Source organism: Oryctolagus cuniculus, chromosome X (assembly GCF_051225735.1).
Source record: "Oryctolagus cuniculus isolate XC-2025 breed Fujian yellow rabbit chromosome X, ASM5122573v1, whole genome shotgun sequence".
NCBI lineage: Eukaryota > Metazoa > Chordata > Mammalia > Lagomorpha > Leporidae > Oryctolagus > Oryctolagus cuniculus.
Window position 1 is genome coordinate 50,265,631 of NC_142888.1, and position 23,724 is coordinate 50,289,354.

The following is a 23,724-nucleotide window of genomic DNA, read 5'->3' on the forward strand; positions in this document are numbered from 1 at the left end:
TTAAATTAATTATTTCAAAATCATTAATATTCAAAAGTGAAAACTTTTTATACCTTATTTGCCAGGATTATAGCACTAAGAGCCTTATCGTAATATTCTCTGTAATCCCATTCCAAGTAAGTGGTAGCTAGTAAACGTAGAATTTTAGCCTATAATTAAAGATATAAAGAAAGCACTTAAATGAAGGTTAAACTACAGTACAACTACTGAATAGCACTTATACAACAACAAGCATCTTCACAAACTAAGTTATCTTTAGCATATAGTATTTCCTGAAGCAATCACATATGTCTTAGGATATGTCTCATCATTATGCTATCCATACCGAATATTGTCTAAGAATCATACGGTAATGGTTATATTCCTGGATTATTTATAATTTAATTGTGTTACCATATTTAGTGCTTTAGCATTAAAGTACTCTATAGTTACCACTTTTAAAAATAAGGCACAGAAATATTTAATTTAGTCACTTTAGCACCTACTGCATAGGTGACATTGTACTAGGCCTCCATAGAAAGACAGAAATAGATACAATCCCTCTCTCAAAGGTTTCACAGCCTAGTTGGGATTAACCTATTGGACCAAACATCATTTCAGTAGGAACATACATAATTTCCTATAGAGAAGATTTCTCCCAACTCAGGTACATTTTAAAATAGATAACATATCACTCAATCAAGTCAGTTTCTCTAGTCACATCTGCAGTGATACAGGGGGTGATTCCAGTCAGTATGGGCATGTTTAACTAAGATTCACAATTTGAAAGAATGAACCCTATTCAATGAAGTCTACCTCTACATATAATGAAGATGGTAGGCCCAGGAAAAGATGATCAATAGATCACATTTTTAAAAGAACAAAAATATGCTAAGTATATTAAGGCCCCGTAAAAGTAGAACAACATATTTGGGATGTCATATCTCTGACTTTTTTAATTCCAAAACTAAGATGGAACAAACAAAATGCATATAAATTACTGAATATCATTATTATTGCAGAACAGCTCTCTAAGAACTTACAAGCTCCCCCGGGGCATTTTCATGGAATAAATATGAAACTTCTGAGAAATACAAGGTTACTTCAACAACTTTATGGAAAACAGAATTAAAAGAAAAATTTACTTTTGGTGTAAAATTTTTTAAATCCATGCAATTTTTCATGATATACATTTCCATGTACTTTTTGAAGACCCCTCATATTGTAGCTAATTCATAATAATAAAGGGGTCAAGACATCAGCAAGCCATAACAAAATGGATGAATATCAAAATCAATGGGAAGAAAAAGAAGCCAGACATAAAATAGTACATACTTTATCATTCCATTTGAACAAAATTCTAGAACAGCCAGATATAATCCGTGCTAAAAGTCTGAATTGGGGGTGGACATATTAGTGTGCAAGTTAAGCTACTGCTTGGAATGCCCACATCCCATCTTGGAGTGCTGGCTCAAGGCTACACCGTTTCCAATCCAGCTCCTGGAAGGCTCTCTCTCTGTCACTCTACCTTTAAAATACAGAAATCTTCAAAAAAAAATCTGAATCATCTCCCCTAACACTAAGGCTTGTTTAGTCAACATTATATATGAGGAGAATATCCATATTGTTGTACTTATTTGGTGTATTGATTCTCATTGTTATATAACATTTGATTAAGTGACACTATCACTATATATTATTAGTATTTTTAATTGTTATAATACCTACAACATAAAATTGATCATCTTAGCCATTTTTAAGTATACAGTTCAGTAGTATTAAATATATTTACACTGTTATACAAACATCATCACCATCTATCTCCAGAATATCTTTCACCTTGAAAAACTGAAACTCTGTACTCATTAAAAATTATCTACCATTCCCTCTTACCTCTAGTCCTTGTGATTGTCATTTTACTCTCTGTCTTATGAATCTGACTATTCTAGATACCTCATAAAAGTAGAGCCATACAGTATTTTATCTTTCAGTGAATGACTTACTTCACTTAGTTTAATGTGCTCAACAGTTCATATTTTAACATGTCAGAATTTCCTTCCTTTTAAAGCCTGAATAACATTTCATTACATTTACTTGTACTAGTTTTATTATTCAAACATAAGCTGTTTAAGAGTAGATGCTACATTTTATGCTTCTTTTTTATTTCCCATATATCACAGTGCTAGGGACACCTTATAGGTATTCAGTTACATTTAATGCAAAGATGTATTTTTTCAAGATTTTTTGGGTCATATATATTTTTAATTTATTTATTCATTTATTTTATTTGAGACACAAACAGAGAAACAGCTCCTGTCTGCTGGTTCAGTCCCAAAATGGCCCCAATAGTCCAGGCTGGGCCAGGCTAAAGATGAGAGCCAAGAACTCAATTCAGGTCTCTAATATAGGTAGCGGGGACCCAACTACTTGAGCCAGCACTTCTGCTTCCCAATGTTCTCTTTAGCAGGAAGCTGGAATTAGGAGTGGAGCCTGGACTCAAACCCAGGTACTCCCATATGGGATATCACATCCCAACAATGTCTTATCTGCCAAGCCAAATGCACACCTCCAAATGGATATTTTTAAAATTCCAATTTGCTAGGACATGTAATAATTTTACATCAGATTTATTCACATCATTGTGATTTTTTTAAATTAAGTATTAGAATTAGCTTTCATGGCCAATCCTATCTGAGTGGTTGGGGAAAATCTGGAATTTTTAAACATATAATAATAAAAGCTAAAACTTATATATAGCCAAACACTTCTTAATGAGCTTTACACACATATATATATGTGTATATATATATATAAAGATTTATGTATTTATTTGAAAGGCAGTTACAGAGAGGCAGAGGTAGAGAGAGAGAGAGAGAGATGGGTCTTCCATCCACTGGTTCACTCCCCAAATGGCCACACCAGCCCGAGCTGGGCTGATCCGAATCCAGAAGCCAGGAGCCAGGAGCTACTTCCGGGTCTCCCATGCAGGTGCAGGGGCCTAGGTACATGTGCTGTCCTCTACTGCTTTCCCAGGCCACAGCAGAAAGCTGGATTGGAAGTGGAGCAGCCAGGACTTTTACAGTGCCCATATGGGATGCTGGCACTGCAGGCGGCAGCTTTACATGCCCCACCACAGCATCAGCCCCAATTTTTACATACATTAACACATGTGTAAAGCCTATAGGGTAGGTTATATTATTATACAAATTTTATAGAAACTAATGCACTGACATGTTAAATAATGTGCTCAATAGATAATCTGTTCACAAACTGGAGTAAGCTATTCTAGGTTTATAACACCATAAAATGTATTTTGTCAACCTGTTTCTCCAATATTTAAGGTGATCCTTACCATCATTTCAGGTTCGGTACAATTCCTATCCATCTTCCCAATATCAAAGCTTTGGCTATAAGTAAAGAGGAAAAAATATATATGTGTATATATAGTCATTTCAAGTTATATACAATTGCTCAAGATTATATATTACAAATGAGACACAATCATGCTATATTCCAACTTTTATTTTTTAGACAATAGATTATTAGCCAATTAATACATGAAAATCAGTTGTATAAAAAAACTTTCTAACTGTGGAAAACCACATTTCCTCAGGAGATATTGAATAAATCACCATTGTAATTATGTTAATACTTATTTTTCACTATCATTAAAATAGTTTATATATGTATTCAAGTTCTTACCTAATGGACATACTTTAAAGTCTAAGAGATACAAATATATTTTAAAATAAATGCAGCTGTTATCACAGAAACAAATTTGTTATCAATATTCATTAAGTCTCACAATACCCTTTGTTCCACTATGGGTTCCCTTTTGCAGCTGAATGAACCAATGTGGTAGTGAAGTGATTTCTAATATACCCTAGATTGGTAATGGCATGAGAATGAGAGGCTGGGGAATACAGAAATTTGACTTTCAGTTATCTGCTTTAATTACCAAACCATATTATCTATGGGACATTCTTGTAAGTACAAATAATATATTAATATTAGTCTTAGTGTTTGAAAACCTAAAACCTGAAAAGCAAAACAAGATCACTTACCATAAAATGGTTTTCCAAGAAAATATACAAATAAAATCCTGGTAAATTGAACTAAACTGAAGACAGTACTTTGAAATAGTCCTTTTAAAAAAATTATAAATCCCTGAACTGAGTAAACTGAGTTTTTCTCTTGCTAAGAAAAATATAATGCTGGCCTAGTCACTGTAAGCCCTATCTGTTAAAGTTTTTTTTTTTTTTGGTACATTAAAAGTTCTACTTCCAGTTTTTTAAATAACCAGTGAGGGTGGGAATTCTGCAATGGTGGCATAAGGAGTTCTTTGAACCCTCTCTCCAGTGAAACAACCATTCATCTGGAAAATTCATTAAAACAAACAACCACTTAAGTACATAAAGAAAATGAGAAGGCATTTGTTCATGAACATCAACTAAATGTCAGCATGAACAGAGAGTTTGTGGGGGCCAGCGCCGTGGCTCACTTGGTTAATCCTCCGCCTGCGGCACCGGCATCCCATATGGGTGCCGGGTTCTAGTCCCAGTTGCTCCTCTTCCAACTAGTTCTAGTCCAGCTCTCTGCTGTGGCCAGGGAAGGCAGTGGAGGATGGCCCAAGTCCTTGGGCCCCTGCACCTGTATGGCAGACTAGGAAGAAGCACCTGGCTCTTGGTTTCAGATCGGCGCAGTGCCGGCCATAGCGGCCATTTGGGGAGTAAACCAGCAGATGGAAGACCTTTCTCTCTGTCTCTCTCACTGTCTATAACTCTACCTGTCGAATAAAAAAAAAAAAAAGCGTAAAACGAGAGAGTTTGTGGCATTTAAGCTATTATCTGCTCCCAACCATACTAGCTCCACGTGATGGAAACTACACCACATGTGTGCAGCTAAGAAGATGGAAATTCCTTCTCCCTCCAGCTCCTAGAGTGCTAGGCCCTAGTTTCACCTTGAGAAAGAAAGATAGGCTACCAACCTTTCTTACCATTCCTAGGCCTGTGCTGTGGAAGTGCTATTTGGGCAGGTGTAACTGATAGAGTTTGGTTTCCTTTGCTCATTCACCTCTCACTTTTAGGATAAGGGCTCTACCACACGTGTGACAGGTTAAGGATACTAAGTCTCTGATTACCTTCACCATAGCTGGTTCATAATGTAGAGGTTTGATGACAGAAGGGCACACTGAGAAGAACAGGAGCCTAGCATCCACTCATAGGTCAAAGATGACATTCCATGAAAAGCATGCCCTGCTTCTGTTTCCCAGCTCCGGTCATGTGACACAAAAGTTCTGCCCAGGAAGGAAAGCAGGCAGTAAAGAGGAAGAACCTTGAATCACTTCCTGAGAAACTGATTTTATTTGGAACTCAGCATGGAGAAGCTCATGCCTAAGGGCACTGTCAAAAACAATGGTGGTGATTGTGGTGACGAGCAATTAAGAAAGAAGTTTGTGGGCTCCACGCTGTGGCACAGTGGGTTAAGCCACTGCCTACAGCACCATCAACTCATATGGGTGCTGGTTCGAGTCCCAGCTGCTTCACTTCCAATCCAGCTCCTTGCTAATGACCTGGGAAGGCAGCAGAAGGTGGCCTAAGTCCTTGGGCCCCTGCCACTCACATGGGAGACCTGGAAGAACCTTTTAGCTTCTGGCTTCTCCCTGGTCCAGTCCCGGCCATTGCATCCATTTGGGGAGTGAACCAGAAGATGAAAGATCGATTGATCGATCGATCTCTCTCTCTCTCTTTCCTTCTCTCTGTAACTCTGCTTTAAAAAAAAAAAAAAGAGGAGGCTTGTAGCTCTATGATGAAAGCATCACCAAGTGAAACAGCAGGCCAGCAAGAAAGTTATCAGAGAAAAATAGGTAAAGAAACAATACAAAGAACATCCCTAGGGTCACACCACTCGTGGGGCCAGAAGACTGTGCACATGTACTAGACTGTATACAGACACAATCAGAGGCAGCTTAGGGGCTAACTAGAAAGCATTACTCAAAGCATACATAGAACCATCAATAAAGAGCTTTGAGCTTGATTGGTCCAGTGGGCTTAAGCAGAACCTCTGAACAAACAGCAGCTGAACATTAAGCAGAACTGAAGGATAACTGTAAGGAAGCTAAGCTTAAAATCAGATCAATCTTATACCTAGTAGTCTGTGAGAGTGCGCACATGTCCAAGATTGTGTTCTCTCAGTCATAAGTGGAGAGAAGGAATCTGAGATCTACTAGTCTGGCAGAATGCAGGGCAAGACCATAAAATACCTGAACTGTGAGAACAGTCCCTAAACAACATTTAACAGAGAAAGGTGAAAATCTGACTGGCTAAGTGGACTTAAGTACAAATTTTGATCAATACATTAAGGATGCAGGAGTAATCTCTAGGGTAGCCATAAAAAGATAAAAACAAGAAGAAAAAATCTGAATAGGGACATTAGAGGTGAAGCACTTAAGAGAATTTACCAAATGAGTTCACTTATATGAGTAAATGAATAAATGACCAAAGAAATAACAAAAACATCATTGAGCCCTGGAAAGAAGTGAAATAATATCTAGATTCGCTACAATATGTTGTCCAAATATCTATTTTGCAACAATATATTACAAGACATGCAATAGAACAAGAAAATGTGATCCATAATAGAAACTTCCTGTGAGAAGACCCAAATATTACACTTAGTAGAAAAGGACTTCAAAGTTATTGCAAATATATTTTTTAAAACTAGAGGAAAATCATGTTTAAGGAAATAAAGACATGATAATGACTCACAATGTAGAAAATAAGAGTACAACAAATGAGAGATAAAAATTATAAAAAGAAATAAATGGAAATTCTGGAGTTGAAAAGTACAATAATTAAAATGAAAAACTCACTAGAAGGGCTAAACAGAAGATCTAAACACGCAAAAGAACAAATACTAGAAGACATAGCAATAGAGATTATACAAATTTGAAGAAACAAAAAAAGAATGAAAAAAATGAACAGAGGCTCAGAGAAAAGTGGAATGGGACTAAGCACATTAAGATAAAGATATAGATGATAGATAGATAGATAGATAGATAATGAAAGTCTTAGAAAGAAGAGAGAAAAGGGACAGAAAATATTTAAAGAAATAATGGTCAGAGAATGAAATTACCAAAATGGCTGAGTAGGAAATCCCATCCTTCTTTTCTCCCTCCACACACCCAAATAGATCAGCTAGCAACTATCCATAGAAAATAACACCCTGATGAAAGACCTAAAACATGAAAATAAGATCGAATTGTCCCCATATTCATAAAACTGAATAAAAATCACATTTATAGGATAAGAGACATGGTTCTTACGTGAACTGTTTCCCCTCCCCCTCTTAACAGGAGACTCACCTCCACATACAGAGAAACCCCAAGGCCCTATAGATTTCTCAGAGAGAAAAGAAAACAGAAAAAACAGACACCTATCTTCTGTAGTGTTCTGAAATACTTTCTTGGAAAACCACTATGATCTTACCTCATAGGGAACCTAGGGGAAAACTGAATAGGCTAGACCACCCAAGGCCAGATAGAAACAAAGCAAGGAGATGGAGGCCACAGACAGCAGCATACAATTTTTAGTGAAACCACCACATACCTGCCATCAGTAGCAGTCCACTAGCTAACATCATAGCCCATAAGCCTCAATTAGCTAACACAGTCCAGCAGTAAAACCAATCTGGTCACTTCCAGAAAAGGTAGAAGGTGCTACTGGGCTTGAATCCTTAGATAACCAGGCTCTGGGTTTAACATGAATTTATAATCCAAGGCCTCCCTGAGAGAGAGAAGACCCCCTCCCCCACAGCATATTCCAAAAACTACCAGGCCACACCTGAGAGTTTAAAAAGCTCCCCCAGTGGTCACAAAGACCACTCCCAGACTCTGTCCAGGATGTGATAAGACCAAAGTTTTGAACTACAAAGAAAAGTAGGCACTAGTTTTGTCACACCGGGGAATTTAAACAGTGTCCTTTGCTCCTCAAGGCCTCAAACACCATCTCCAGACCCCACCAAGGAAGGAACAAGGCCAGCACAGAGTCAAGAAATACAACCTGTGACTCAACTACATCAGTGACAACTGCAATGACCCACCCTGTAGTGGTCTGCCTAATTGCAGACCACAATCAGTGTTCTTGTCTGATAGAACAAAATCAGCTGCTACATCTAAATTCAAAGCAAAGGAGACACGACAGCCACCTGGAAAACCTGAAAGAAAGCTCTACAGGACCAGGGACATTACAAGCTGGCCCAGTAGAATCATAGGCTATCATAAATAGTGAAAGTCTATCACTTCCAAAGAATGCCTGTAGAAGGCAGAAAAGGTAGTTGCCTCCACAAATGTGAGAACACTAACATCTTAAGGACACAAGTATTATAAAGACTCAGAAAAGCATGACACTTCCAAAAAAATTCTCTAAACAAAGCTCCAACAATCCTAAAGAAAGGGAGGTCTATGAAATGTCAGAAATATAAGTCAGAATAATCCTCTTAAAGCTCAGTAAACTCCAAGAATCAACAGGAAAAAATTTCAGTGAAAATTGGAAAACAATACATGAAGGAAATGAGAACCATGACTAAGAAATAGAAACAATTTCAATAGCCAAAATAGGGATGGAAATTTAGCTGAGTAGTTAAGATGCTCATATCGCTTTGCAGAGTCCCTGAGTTTAATGTCTGTTTCCAGCTTCTTACTCCAGTTTCCTGATAAAGCAGACTGGAAAGCAAAACATACGGCTCAAGTTATTGGGGTCCTGTCACCTATGTAAAATACTTGAGTGGACTTCTGAGGTCCTGGCTTCAGCCTGAGCCAATCCTGGCCATCGTGGGCATTTAGAAAATGAACAGCAGATAGAAGATTCTCCCTCTCCCCCGCCCCTCTGTGTGTGTGTGTGTGTACCTCTCAAATAAAAATTAATTAAAAGGAAACAAACAGAAATTCCAGAGATGAAGAAAACAATGGCCAAAAGTTAACAATCAGCAGAAAATTTAAATAGTAGGCTCAAATAAGCTAATGAAAGAAGCAATGAACTTGAAGATGGAACATTTGAAATTACCCATTCAGAGGAGAAAAAAAAGAATGAAGGAGATCCATGGGAATTATAAAATACCATCAAGAAACCTAACCTAGGCATAATAGGAATGAAAGAAAGTGAAGAAAGAGAAATAGGGCCAGAAATCATATTTAAAGAAATATTGGACGAAACCTTACCCAGTCTGAAAAAAGAAGCCAAAACCCAGGTAGCAGAGATCTCTAATCAAATACAACATAAACAAGAGTTTACCACAACACATAATAATCCAACTATCAAAAATAAAGCTTTTAAAAGCATCAGGAGATAAGAAATGCATCACCTATAAAGTAGTCCCAATATGGAAACATAACATACTGAAGCTTATGGGACACAGCAAAAACAATTCTAAGAGAGAAGTTCATAGGAATCAATGCCTACATCAGAAAAATAGAAAGAGCTCAAATGAAAAACCTAACCTAACAATGCATCATCTCAAGGACACAGAAAAATAAGAAACTAAATGCCAATCAGTAGAAGGAAAGAAATAATAACAATTACAGCAGAAAAAAAAGAAAGGTTTAAAAAGCAATACAAAAGATCACTAAAACAGTTGATTTTTAGAAATAACAAAACTTTAGGTAGACTAAGTAAAAGGGACAGAAGACTCAAATAATATCAAAGATAAAAATGAAGACATTACAACTGATTTCACAGAAATAAAAAGGATAAAAGACTATTATGGTGTCAGCATTGGGGCAAAGCAAATTAAGCCACTGCTTGAGATGCTTCCATCCCATATCAGAGGACCAGTTCAAGTTGGCTGCTCTGCTTCTGATCCAGCTTCCTGTTAACATGCCTGAGAAGGCACTGGATGATGACCTAAGTAATTAGGCCCCAGCTACCAATGTGGCAGACCAGCATGGAGTTCCTAGCTCCTGAATTCAGCCTAGCCCAGCCCTGACTGTTGCAGCCATTTGGGGGAGTGAACCAGCAGATGGAAGATCTCTCTACCTCTCTCTGCCTTTCAAATAAATAAATAAATAAACAAATCTTTTTTTAAAAGACTATTATGAATGTCAACAAATTGTAAAATCTAGAAAAAATGGATAAATTCCTGGGCACATACAAACTACCAAAACTGAAACATGGAGAAAAAGAAACTAAACAGATCAATCATGAGATTTAATCAATAAATTAAAAGTTTAATACCAAAGAACAACCCAGGACCTGATGGTTTCACTGCTGAATTCTACCAAACATTTAAAGAACTAATACCAATTTGTCTCAAACTATTCAAAAAAGCTGAAGAAAATAATTTTTCCAAACTCATTCTACCAGGCCAGCAATAACCTGAAACCAAAACCAAATAAGGACACAACAACCAAAAACTATAGGTCAATATCCCTGATGAACATAGATACAAAACTCCTCAATAAAATATTAGCAAACCAAATTCAAAATCACATTTTGAAAAATCATTGAGTGTGGACATTTGGCGTAGCAGTTAAGGCACCCTTGTACCCTATTAGAGTACCTGGGTTCAAGTCTCAGCTCCACTGTCAATTCCAGGTTTCTGCTAATAGGTAGCCTAGAATTCAGCAGGTAATGGCTCAAGTGGGTAAGTCTCTAACACCCATGTGAGAGACCTGGATTGAGTTTCTGGCTCCTGGTTTCAGCCTGGCCCACCCCAGCCATTGTGGGCACCTGGAGAAGGAACCAGCAGATGGGAGCACTCTCTCTGTCTCTCTCTCTCTTTCTCTCTCTCTCCAAATTAAAAAAAAAAATGAGCATTCACTATGGATCCCTGGGATGCCAAGGATGGTTCATTACATGCAAATCAATAAATGTGATACACCATATTAACAGAATCAAGCACAAAAATCATATGATCAATAGATGCAGAAAAAGCATTTAATAAGATACAACACCCCATAATAAAAAACTCTCAACCAATTAAATATAGAAAGAGGGTACTTCAACACACTAAAGGCCATCTGTGACCAACCCGTAGCTAATATCACACAGAACATGAAAAACAAAATTTTGAAAGCTTTTCCTCTAAGATTCAAAACAAATCAGGGATGCTTATTCTCACCACTTTTGGTCAACATTCAAGGAGATTTCAAAAACATCATAGGAAAATGGAATCAAAAGATAGGTTCATTTTGAAACAAAAATTTTTAAAATCTATGCATAGTTTTTCTTTTTTAACCCAGAAAACTTTTATATTTAAGGTATACAAGCTTCATGCATTTCATAAATACAAATTTAGGAACATAGTGATCCTTCCCGCCCTACTCTCACTCTCATTTGCACTCCCAATCTTCTTCCTCTTCCCTCTCCTATTCCCATGCTTATTTTTTACTAAGATCTATTTTAAATTAACTTTATGCACATAAGATTAATCCTACACTAAGTAAAGAGTTCAACAAATAGTATGAAAAAAAAAACCTGTTCCTCAACAGTCAAGACAAGGGCTGTTCAAGGTCACCACATCTCAAAGTGTCAATTACATTTCTATAGATTAATTTTAGGTACTTTATTAGTTACCACAGATTAGGGAGAACATATGTTATTTGTCCTTTTGGGACTGGCTTATTTCACTAAGCATAATGTTTTCCTGTTGCATCCATTTTGTTGCAAATGACAGGATTTAATTTCTTTACTACTGTGTAGCATTATATGCATAGTTTTGCATAAGATGCATTTTCCATGATTTTTGAATATCTCTCTTATGCATGTACCCAAAGCAACATATCATGTATAATCTAACAATATTAATATTAACATTAAGCATGAATGGATTAAAGAATACAATCAAATGGTAGAAATTTTCAGACTGGATCTACAAACAAGATCCTACTTTATGTTGTCTATAAAAGACACACTTTAGATTCAAAGATTGAATCTAAAAGAAATTTAAAGTAAAAGAATGGAAAAAGTATACCATGTAAGTAACAAGCATAAGAGAGCTAGAATGGCTATACTAATATCACATAACTTAGACTTCAAGACAAAAATATTATAAAAGATAAAGAACAATATTTTATAATGATAAAAGGACCAATCCATCAGGAACATATACCAGTTATAAAAATAAATGCCCCAAATACATGAAGCAAAAAGTTACAAAATGGGGGCCGGCGCTGTGGCGCAGCAGGTTAACATCCTGGCTTGCAGTGCTGGCATCCCATATGGGCGCCGGTTCAAGTCCCGGCTGCTTCACTTCCTATCCAGCTCTCTGCTGTGGCCCGGGAAAGCAGTGGAAGATGGCCCAAGTCCTTGGGCCCCTGCACCCACATGGGAGACCCAGAGGAGACTCCTGGTTCCTGGCTTCGGATCAGTGCAGCTCCAGTCGTTGTGGCCAATTGGGGAGTGAACCATCAGATGGAAGACCTCTCTTTCTCTCTCTGCCTCTCCTCTCTCTGTGTAACTCTTTCAAATAAATAAATAAATCTAAAAAAAAAAGTTACAAAATGGAAGGGAAAGACACATAATTTTACAATAAGAGCCAGAAACTCCAACAATTCTTTTTTTTTTAACTTTTTGCCTTGCAGAGTTAGACAGTGAGAGAGAGAGAGAGAGAGAGAGAGAGAGAGAGAGTTATAGACAGTGAGAGAGAGAGAGACAGAAAAAGGTCTTCCTTCCATTGGTTCACTCCCCAAATGGCCACCCCAGCCAGCACTGAGCCAGGAGCTGGGTACTTCCTCCAGGTCTCCCATGCAGGTGTAGGGCCCAAGCACTTGAGCCATCCCCCACTGCCCTCACTGCCCTCCCGGGCTACAGCAGAGAGCTGGACTGGAAGAGGAGCCACCGGGACTAGTACCTAGCGCCCCAACAGGGACTAGAACCCACTGTGCTGGCGCCGCAGGCGGAGGATTAGCCAAGTGAGCCATTGCAGCGCCAGCCCAACAACTCTCTTTCAATAATGTATCAGACAACTAGTCAGAATATTAAAAAGTAAGTAGAAGAGTTGAAGAACAATATAAACCTACTAGACTCTAACACACATCTATAGCACATTCCACTCAATATTGGATTCTTCTCAAGTGCACATGGAACATTATTCAGAATAGAACGTATGCTGGACTTCAAAAAGCCACAGTAGATTCAACAGGATTGAAATCAGATAAACTATGGTCTCTATCCACAAGTAATTAAATTAGAAATCAATAATAACAAGAGATTTGAGAAATTAGCAAATGTGGAAATTAACACAATTTAGACAATCAATGAGTCAGATAATAAGTTACTAAAGGAATTAGAAAATTTCTTGAGGTGAGTGAAAAGGAAAATACAAAATGCCACAATTTACAGGATGCAGCTAAAGTAATGCTTAGAGGAAAATTTATAGCTATAAACAGCAATGTTATAAAGGATTAAGATCTCAAATTAATATTCTGACCTTTCACCTCAGGAAGATGTTAAAGGAAAAGCAAACTAAACCTTTAGGCTTGCAAGCACAAAAGAGAAGAAATCCTAAAGGTCAGAAAGAATGTAAATGACATAGACCACTGAAGAATAACAGAAAAAAAAATCAACAAACCCAAAAGTTAGTGCTTTCAAAAAATAAAAAATAAAAAAACCTGACAAACCATTAGCTACACTTACCAAGAAGAGAGAACACTTAAATTATTAAAACAGGATGGAAGAGGGGACTTCATTACTGCTCCTGGAGAAGATGATTCATAGAAGACTAGAGACCCATGGCCTAGCTAGATTTCCTTGGAAAAATCTGTTGTGCCAAAATTTCTATGACTTTATCTGTCCAAAGATGAAGTTGACTTAAATTAGTCATATTCAAACCTTTTGTAAGCAAGTGAATCATTTTTACAACAAAATCTTACAAGGACATGTTAAATAAGAAACTGAATAAAGCCTAACTTCCTTATCTGAAGCAAGATGAGAATCTCAAAGAATTGAAAGAAAGACTCCTTTTCCTCTTAAAGAAGATCCTGATGCTTTTCTGGAAGAATCAAGGACATCACAGAACATAGTTTGTAAATTACTCAACTAGATTCTAAGATTTCTTCCAGCTCTAAAGTGTTATCGATATTAAATTATATTCTATATTGAAATTACTATAATAAAATTCATCATATTTCCACTAGATGGTGCTAATACATTCCATTTTCCATCAAAAACAGGCCATGTATATTATCATTTTTAGAATTAATAATTTTGGTATAGTATATTATTATATACAATACCTTTAACTTTTCAAAATACTACTATGGTATTTATGTTATCCTTATTACAAGTCTGTGACACAGATAATATTGTGCTTATTTTTCAGGTGAGGGCATTGTAGCACATAGTAGCTGGCTGATCCAATGTTAGTTTCCCAGTAATAGATTTTTCTGCCACCTATGATATCGTCCCCTAGATCACACTGCCTACATATACACATATAGATATATAATAATGCTAAATTCTGGTGTTTGAAAAGAAAAGGGAACAGAAAATAATGGACAATAAGTTACATTAAAACTGTTACAAACTTCCTTTGGGTTTATACCATTTATATTTGTGCTTATAAATATGTTTATATTTTCTTAGTATAAACATTTGATGACATGTTCACTATAACAATAATAAAGGTTAAACAATGATAAATCAAAATATAACATACTGAAATATTACCTTATAAATATAATAGCTAATTTTAAGTCTAGTACAGAAGTTACATAATCCAGTTTCCCTAGACTTTAGCAATATGGATTTAGGAAGTAATAGTACAATTTTGCTGAATTTGCCTCTTCCAATTCCATGAAGCATATAAAACATTTTTATCTAAGCAGGAGAAGAACACATTCCTCTTCTTGCTTGGGAATACTATATCCAGAATAAAAACTATTCCTGAATAGCAACTCACATTAACAACTTACATTACCAACTGAGACAAGTTTCAGATTATTTAGAGAATTAAAAATGGTGTTGCAAATGGATCTCAAAAATTACTCCATCATACTGTTTACCCAATCATTCATTTACGTCCAAAAACCCTATCCTTGAGTTTACTTTTAAATAAATATATATATATATATAATACAAACTGTAGCAATAAAAGAAGGATGTTGCTCCATGTGTATTCCATTGGGAGAAAGTCAGCAGAGCTCCTAGATGAGTAATTCAGAAATACTCTCATTTCTGATACCCTATAACCTCTTTGGGAATTTATAAGCACCTAGTCTCTGACCTGTAGGTCAAAGAGATAAGGCTATTACCTTTCATTTACTAAAGTCAATGGTAGGTTATTTTTTATAGAACATATTTAGGGTTTTATCCAATTCTCCAGGATATTGTCCACTTCAAATGTATCCTGTGACTTCCCTCAATTTATCTCACTATATCTAATATAACAAGAGATCATCAATTAGGAATTTTCTCAAGACTGGCATTGTGGTGCAGTGAGTTAAGCCTCCTCCTGCAACACCAACATCCAATATGGCAGTTTGAGTCCTGGCTAATCTGCTTCTGAATCAGTTCCCTGGTAATGCACCTGGGAAAGTACTGGAAGATGGCCCCAGTGCTTGGGCTCCTGCATCCATGTGAGAAACCAGGATGGAGTTCCAGGCTCCTGGTTTTGGCCTAGCTCAGCCCTGGCTATTGTAGTCATTAGGGGAGCGAACCAAGAAATGGAAGATCTCTAACTCTGCCTTTCAAATCAATAAGAAATATTTTTAGAAAAAAAAGAATTTTCCCATACAGTCTTTGGCTTGATTCAATTGCACTAATTCTCTTGATTTACAATCCATTTTGAAAAAACTCAACTTCTCAAATCTTCCAAATCAATTTCAATGATTTTTCTTTTTTCTATATTATTGAATATATGAAGAGTTTTAAAAATGATTTTTGGAGGCTGGCACTGCGGCTCACTTGGCTAATCCACCGCCGGCAGTGCCGGCAGCCCGGGTTCTAGTCCTGGTTGGGGCGCCGGATTCTGTCCCTGTTGCTCCTCTTCCAGTCCAGCTCTCTGCTGTGGCCCAGTAGTGCAGTGGAGGATGGCCCAAGTGCTTGGGCCCTTACCCGCATGGGAGACCAGGAGGAAGCATCTGGCTCCTGGCTTTGGATTGGCACAGCGCTGGCCATAGCGGCCATTTGGGGAGTGAACCAACGGAAGGAAGACCTTTCTTTCTGCCTCCCTCTCTCTCACTAACTCTGCCTGTCAAAAAATGATTTTTGGAAAAAATTATAAAAACCAAATGCTAATAGTGAGCATCTATGAGTATATGATTAAGGGAACTTTTTTACCTTTCATGTTTTTATGATATTTAACTTTTTTTAAATTTTTTTGACAGAGTTAGACAGTGAGAGAGAGAGACAGAGAGAAAGGTCTTTATTCCATCGCTTCACTCCCCAAATGGCCACTACGGCCGGAGCTACGCTGATCCGAAACCAGGAGCCAGGTGCCTCTTCCTGGTCTCCCATGCGGGTGCAGGCAACCCAAGCACCTGTGCCATCCTCCACTGCCCTCCCAGGCCACAGCAGAGAGCTGGACTGGAAGAGGAGCAATCGGGAGTAGAACCTGGCACCCATATGGGATGCCGGTGCCGCAGGCAGAGAATTAACCAAGTGAGCCACGGCACTGGCCCCGATATTTAAATTTTTATGGTGAAAATAACTTCTTTAATGAAAAAAGGAAGTTTTAAACTTTATTTTTACTGTATCCATAGCAACTTATTTTTCATCTTCATTGTTCTATGCTGCATTTCATTTGACATAATTAGAAAAGGGATAGTCTTAGGCCTACCACTGTGGAATAGGCTCCAAGCCTACCCCAGCATACACTGGTCCAAATAGCCCCAGGAACCAGGTACGTTCCAGTGCCAGACTTGTCAGTGAACCCAAAGCTCAAGTCCTGCCCCTGGGGCCCCAGGCTCCATATCCATCCCAACATAAGGCTGGTCCCATAGCCCCAAGCTACAGGTATACTCAAGAGCCAAAACAGCCCTTATGACATCAGGCTCTAGGTCAATCTCACTGATCCAAACTCTAGGCACACCTCAGAAGCACAGACTTCAAGCCTGTCGGAGTTCAAACACACACACACACACACACACACAACATGATCTCAGATTCCAGATGACCCAGGACACTGGCCCACTCCAGTGAATCCTGGCACCAGGCTGGCCCCCAAAGACATAGGTTCCAGACTGGCCTCCACAGACATAGGCACCAGACCAACACACCTGAGAATTCCAGCAGCAAGTCTGCCCATGAATCCCTCCAGATGCCCATCCAGAATGGTGACAGGCTTTCCACGTTAAAGCCAACCTAAAGACTGGGAGAGGTGACCACTTATTCAAACGTGCAAACACCAATGCAAGGCCACAAGGATCAAGAATAATTAGAGAGGGGGAGGCGCTGTGGTGTAACAGGTAAAGCCACTTCCTGCAGTGCCAGTATTCCATATGGGTGCCTATTAAGGGTCTTAGCTGCTCCACTTTCCATCCAGCTCCTTGACAATGTGCCTGGGAAAGCAGCAGAGGATAACCCAAGGATTTGGGCCCTTGCACCCTGCACGTGGTTGACCCGGAAGAGGCTTCTTGCTCCCGACTTCCACCTGGCTCAGCCCTGGCCATTGCACCCATTTGTGGAGTGAATCAGCAGATGGAAGATTCTCTCTCACCGCCTCTCTGTAACTCTGCCTTTCAAATAAATAAAATAAATATTTTTAAAAAATAATAATCAGGGAAACATTATATCATCAAAGAAACAAATTAAAGCACCAGTCACTGACTCTAAAGAAATGGAAATCTGCAGGTAGGCTAGTGGTTAAGATGCAATTCGGGATGCCTATGCCCCATATTAGAGTGCCTGAGTTTGATTCCTGGCTCTATTCCCAATTCCAGATTCTTGCTAAGGCACACTCCTGGAGGCAGCAGTGACGGCTCAAGTAGTTGGGTCCTTTCCACCCATGTGGGAGACCAGGATTGAGTTCCCAGCTTCTAGCTTGGCCAGGCCCAGCCTGGGCAGTTGTAGGCATTTAAGAAGCAAACCAGTGGATGGGAGATATTCTCTCTCTCTCTCTCTCTCTCTCTCTCTCTCTTCCCCTCTCTCCTTCCCTCCCTCCCTCCCTCCCTCCCTCCATTTTTTAATTCTGTTTTTTTTAAGATGTACTTATCTATTTGAGAGGTACAGTTACAGAGAAAAAGAGAGAGAGACAGAGAGGAAGGTCACTCCTCAAATGGCCACAATAGCCAGAGCTGGGACAATCCAAAGCCAGGAAGCCAGGATCTTCTTCTGGATCTCTCACACAGATGCAGGGGCTCAAGGACTTGGGCCATCTTCTACTGCTTTTCCAGGTACATTAGCAGGGAGCTGGATCAGAAGTGGAGCAATAAAGACATGAACCGGTGCCCATATGGGATGCCGACACTGTAGGCGGCGGTTTAACCCACTATGCCACAATGCTGGCTCTTCTGTGTGCCTTTCAAATAAATAAATAAATAACATTTAAGAAAGAAATAGAACCACCTTTCAAATAATTCAAAAAATCACCTTTAAAAAGTTCAGTGAATTAAAAAAAGGAACACAGATAGTTAAATGAAATTTGCAAGCTGATGAACAAAATAAGAAAATTTCAATAAAAACAAACCATAAAAAGGAACCAAAAATTCTAAAGCTGAAGAACACAGTGGTGAAACTGAAAACAACAGAAACCCTCACTATCAGACTTGGTCAAGCTGAAGGAAGATGCACCAAACTTAAAGACAGTTCATCTGAAATTACCAAAAGGACAAAAAGAAAAAAGAACAAAAAAGTATGAAAAAAGTCTATGGAACTTCCAGATTACCATCAAGCAAAATGTGTGTGTGTGTGTGTGTGTGTGTGTTATGGGAAGCCCAGAAGGATTCACAGAAAGGAACATGGAAAGGGAAAGAGTCAGAAAGTTTATTTAAGGAACTAAAGACTGAAAACTTCCCAAATCTGGAGTGAAAAGAGAACATGTAGATTTGTGAAGTTGAAAAAAAAAAAGATGTTAAACAGATTAAAGAGATCATCACTGAGATGCATTATAATCAACTTCTTCAAAAAATCAAAGAAAATGGGAGATTTTGAAAGTCACAAGCAAATAGTGACTGTCACGTAAAAGGGAACCTTAAGATTATCTACCACCAGATTTCTCAGCAGAAACCTAACAGACCTGGAGAGGGTGGGATGAAATATTCAAAGAGATAAAAGGAAAAAACTGCCAAAAAAATACTGTACCCAATCAAGCTGTCCTTCAGAAATGAAGGAGAGATAAAGATTTCCTCCAACAAATAAAGCTATGGGACTTCATCATAATTAGACCTGAATTACAAGAAATGAGAAAGGGAGTTCTTCAAGTTAAAACAAGAAGATGCTAGCTAACAATATGAAAACATGTGAAAATAGAAAACTTGGCCGGCGCTGTGGCTCAATAGGCTAATCCTCCGCCGGCAGCGCCGGCACACCGGGTTCTAGTCCTGGTCGGGGCGCCGGATTCTGTCCCGGTTGCCCCTCTTCCTGTCCAGGTCTCTGCTGTGGCCCGGGAGTGCAGTGGAGGATGGCCCAAGTGCTTGGGCCCTGTACCCACATGGGAGACCAGGAGAAGCACCTGGCTCCTGGCTTTGGATCAGCACGGTACGCTGGCCTCAGCACGCCAGCCGAGGTGGCCATTGGGGGTGAACCAACGGAAAAGGAAGACCTTTCTCTGTGTGTGTGTGTGTCTCTCTCTCTCTCACTGTCTACTCTGCCTGTCAAAAATAAAAATAAATAAATTAATTTTTAAAAATGAAAATAGAAAACTCATTATAAAGGTAAGAATACACTCAAATATGCATTAAATCACTTTTAACTGCAGCATAAAATTTAAAACAAAAGTATCAAAAATAAAGTATAACTACATTAACTTGTTAATGGATATAAAATATAAAAAGACATAAACCGTGAAACCAAAAACAACTTGGGGGAATAAAATGTAGAGCTTTTGTATGTGATCAAAGTTAATCAGCTTCAAATAGATTAATACAACAATAAGGTATCTTGCATAAGCTTCATGGTAGCCACAAAACAAAAACTTTTAGGTGATACACAAAAGATAAAGAGAAAGCATACCACTACAGTAAATAATCAAATTACAATGAAAGAGAGCAAGAAAGTAAGAAACAAGAGAACTCTAAACATGCAGAAAATACTTAAGAAAACAGCAATGTCTTTATCTATCTTAATACATTTAAATGTAACTGGATTGTATTCTCCAATCAAAAGACATAAAAAGGCTAAATGGATTCTTTTTTTTTTTTTTGACAGGCAGAGTGGACAGTGAGAGAGAGAGACAGAGAGAAAGGTCTTCCTTTGCCGTTGGTTCACCCTCCACTGGCCACCGCAGCCGGCGAACTGCGGCCGGCGCACCGCGCTGATCCGATGGCAGGAGCCAGGAGCCAGGTGCTTTTCCTGGTCTCCCATGGGGTGCAGGGCCCAAGCACCTGGGCCATCCTCCACTGCACTCCCTGGCCACAGCAGAGAGCTGGCCTGGAAGAGGGGCAACCGGGACAGAATCCGGCGCCCCAACCGGGACTAGAACCCGGTGTGCCAGCACCACAAGGCGGAGGATTAGCCTAGTGAGCCGCGGCGCCAGCCTAAATGGATTCTTAAAAAATATGATATAACTATTTGCTTCCTATGAAAGTGTCACTTAGCTTTAAGAAAACATAGGCTGTCGGTGAAGGGATGGAAAAATATATTTCATGCAAATAACAAGTAAAATGGACCAGGGAACAGCTATATTTATATCAGAAAAAAATAGGCTTTAACTCAAAGACTATCACAGAAAACAAAGAAGGTTGTTATACCATGCTAAAGAGGTCAATTCACCAAGATGATAACATTGTAAATAGTTATAGCAGAGCACATCAGAGCACTTCAAATATAAAGCAAATATTAACTGAAGAAAGAAATATACAGCAGTACAGTAATAGTAGGTGACTTCAATATCCCACTTTTGACAATGGTGGAGTAGGGAGGGATCTTGCTGCTCGAGTCTAGAAGATAGTTTTTAAAAAAGTGGAAAGAGTGCAGTCTCAGAGAAGAGTTAGGGAGAAAACAGCAGAAGAAACTCTACGTTAATTGGAGGAACACAGTGGACCTACGTGGAGGGCAAGGACACACACAACTCAGGACCCCAGCAGTCTAGAGCCTCCACACCAGCATTGGAGAGCAAGGTGCAACCGGACTTCAGCAGCACAAGTCACTAGTGAAAAAGTTGCAGGAAGAACCTAGAGGGAATCCAGCTTGGAGCCCTGTGGGGGGTAGTGTATCCACCAAACTAGAGAACAAACAAAGAGGGGGGCATATTTTCTCTCTCTCCAATCACCTTGCAATGGCATCCTGTAACAAGCCAACAGACACATATGTAGCAGCTGCACCAGCTTGTGTCCATGCCCAGCAACCAGCCAAGCGGAGACTCCTGAGTCTGGTGGGGAGAATACACAGGGGGCTGGGTACTTGTGACTGTGGGAGGCCTGTGTGCCAGGACTATGAAAACACTGAGACTGCATGAGAGGACTTAGGTGTGGCTGGGACATCGGGCAGCCACTGTAGAAGGCTCTACAAGATCAGGGCTCCCTGGTTACTTGGCAACAGACATTGCTGGGGAATCTGAGCTTACACTGAGGACTGCACAGCACAGATCCTTTGTCTGGTCCTTGTGGCAGAGTGGACAAATAATATACTCACTGGGGCACTGGTTTCCTTCAAGGATAGGAGCTCAGCTGAGTGTATGCCAACAGACAAGAAGAAACTTCTCCTCTGATTAAAAAAAAAAAAAGGAGATTTACCACCCCAAACCGGGGTGTGACACCTCAGACATGCCCTACATCCTGGAGCAATGAACAGAGCTCTGTGGCCATTCCTACCATATGACTCTAGGTATTTCCTTACAGCAGACACTCCACTAATCCAATCAGACATAGTCCAAAGATAAAAGACACCACAGCAAAAAATCAAAGAAACTAACAAGTATCCTCACAAATGCCAAATAACAAATGCACCAATCCAAGAAACAAGAACAAGGAAGACAACGTGACACCCCCAAAAGAACACAATACCTCAATACTAGATTGTGAGGATGATGAGATTGAAGAAATGCTAGAAATGGAATTCACAAAATTGATCATAGATATACTTAGAAGTAATTAGACACAAACGCATGACATGAAAGAAAATTTCTCCCACGAAATTGAGATCTTAAAGATAAATAAAAATGAAATCTTGGAAATGAAGAATTCAATAGAATAAATAAAAAATACAATGGAAAGCCTTAACAACAGAATCAGTGAAGCAGAAGAAAGAATATTCGACTTAGAAAACAAAGCACAGGAAATTATACAGACATACCAAACACCAAACACAATAAGAAGAAATTAGAAAACTAAAATACAATGTTGGGACTATACAGGATACTATATCAAACCATGCAACATACAGGTTCTAGGAGTTCTTGAAGGTGTGGAAAGAGAGAAAGGATTGGAAAGCCTTTTTAATGAAATAATAACAAAATTTCCCCAATTTGGAGAAAGAAAGGGACATCGAAGTACAGGAAGCACATAACTCCTAATCAACATGACCAGAAAAGATCTTCATCATGACACATTGTAATCAAACTCTCCACAGCAAAACATAAAGAAAAGATTCTTAAATGTTCAGGAGAGAAATGCCAGTTTACTTTCAGAGGATCTCCAAGCAGACTCACAGCGGATTTCTCACCAGAAACCCTACAGGTTTCTTTATATATATATGCATACATATATATATATATATATATATATATATATGAGAAAAAAACTGTGAATTAAGAATACTATACCCTGCAAAGCTCTCATTTATGAATGAAGGTGAAATAAAAAACTTCCATAACAAACAGAAATTGAAAGAATTTGTCACCACCTGTCCAGCCCTACAAAAGATGCTTAAGGATGTGCTACACACGGAAGCACAGAAACATGGTCACCACTATGAAAGAAGGTAAAAAAAAGAAAACCAGCAAAAATTCAAAGGAAATTCATAGTAAAAAATAAGAATATTTTTGGAAAAATGGCAGGGCAGAGTTGTTACTTATCAATAGTCACCTTGAATGTAAATGGTCTCAACTCTCCAGTTAAAAGACACAAACTGGCTGAATACATTAAAAAAACAAAACCCATCTATTTGCTACCTACAACGACCACATCTTACCAACAAAGATGCATGCAGACTGAAAGTGAAAGGATGGAAAAAGATATTCCATGCTAACAGAAACAAAAAGAGCTGGTGTAGCCATCTGAATATCAGAAAAAACAGACTTTAACACAAAAACTGTTAAAAGAGACAAAGAAGGGCACACTATGTAATGATTAAGGGATCAATTCAATAGGAAGATATGACTATTATAAATGTATATGCACCTAATGACAAGGGCACCTGGCTATTTAAAAGAAATGTTAAGGGATATAAAGGGAGACATAGACTCAAATACAATAATAATGGTGGATTTCAATACCCTACTTTCAGCAATGGACAGATCAACCAGACAATACAAGTAAACAGCAGAGTTAATCGCCACTATAGTCCAAATGGACCTAATAGATATCTATAGAACTTTTCATCCTACAGTTGCAGAATATACATTCTTCTCACCAGTGCATAGAACCTTCTCTAGGATTGACCACATACTATGCCATAAAATGAGTCTCAGCAAATTCAAAAAATCAAAATCACA

General features: G+C 38.6%; 1 protein-coding gene across 1 annotated transcript in view; it reads right to left on the bottom strand.

The window, feature by feature from the left end:
• Positions 1 to 23,724, bottom strand: part of TEX11 (testis expressed 11) — a 295,156-nt gene that overhangs the window by 177,896 nt on the left and 93,536 nt on the right. The window contains exons 9-10 of the mRNA XM_017349668.4: positions 3,332 to 3,386; positions 54 to 149 (exon numbers count right to left, since the gene is read on the bottom strand). Coding sequence (XP_017205157.3) covers positions 54 to 149; positions 3,332 to 3,386 — 151 coding nt within the window. The remainder of the gene's footprint in view (positions 1 to 53; positions 150 to 3,331; positions 3,387 to 23,724) is intronic.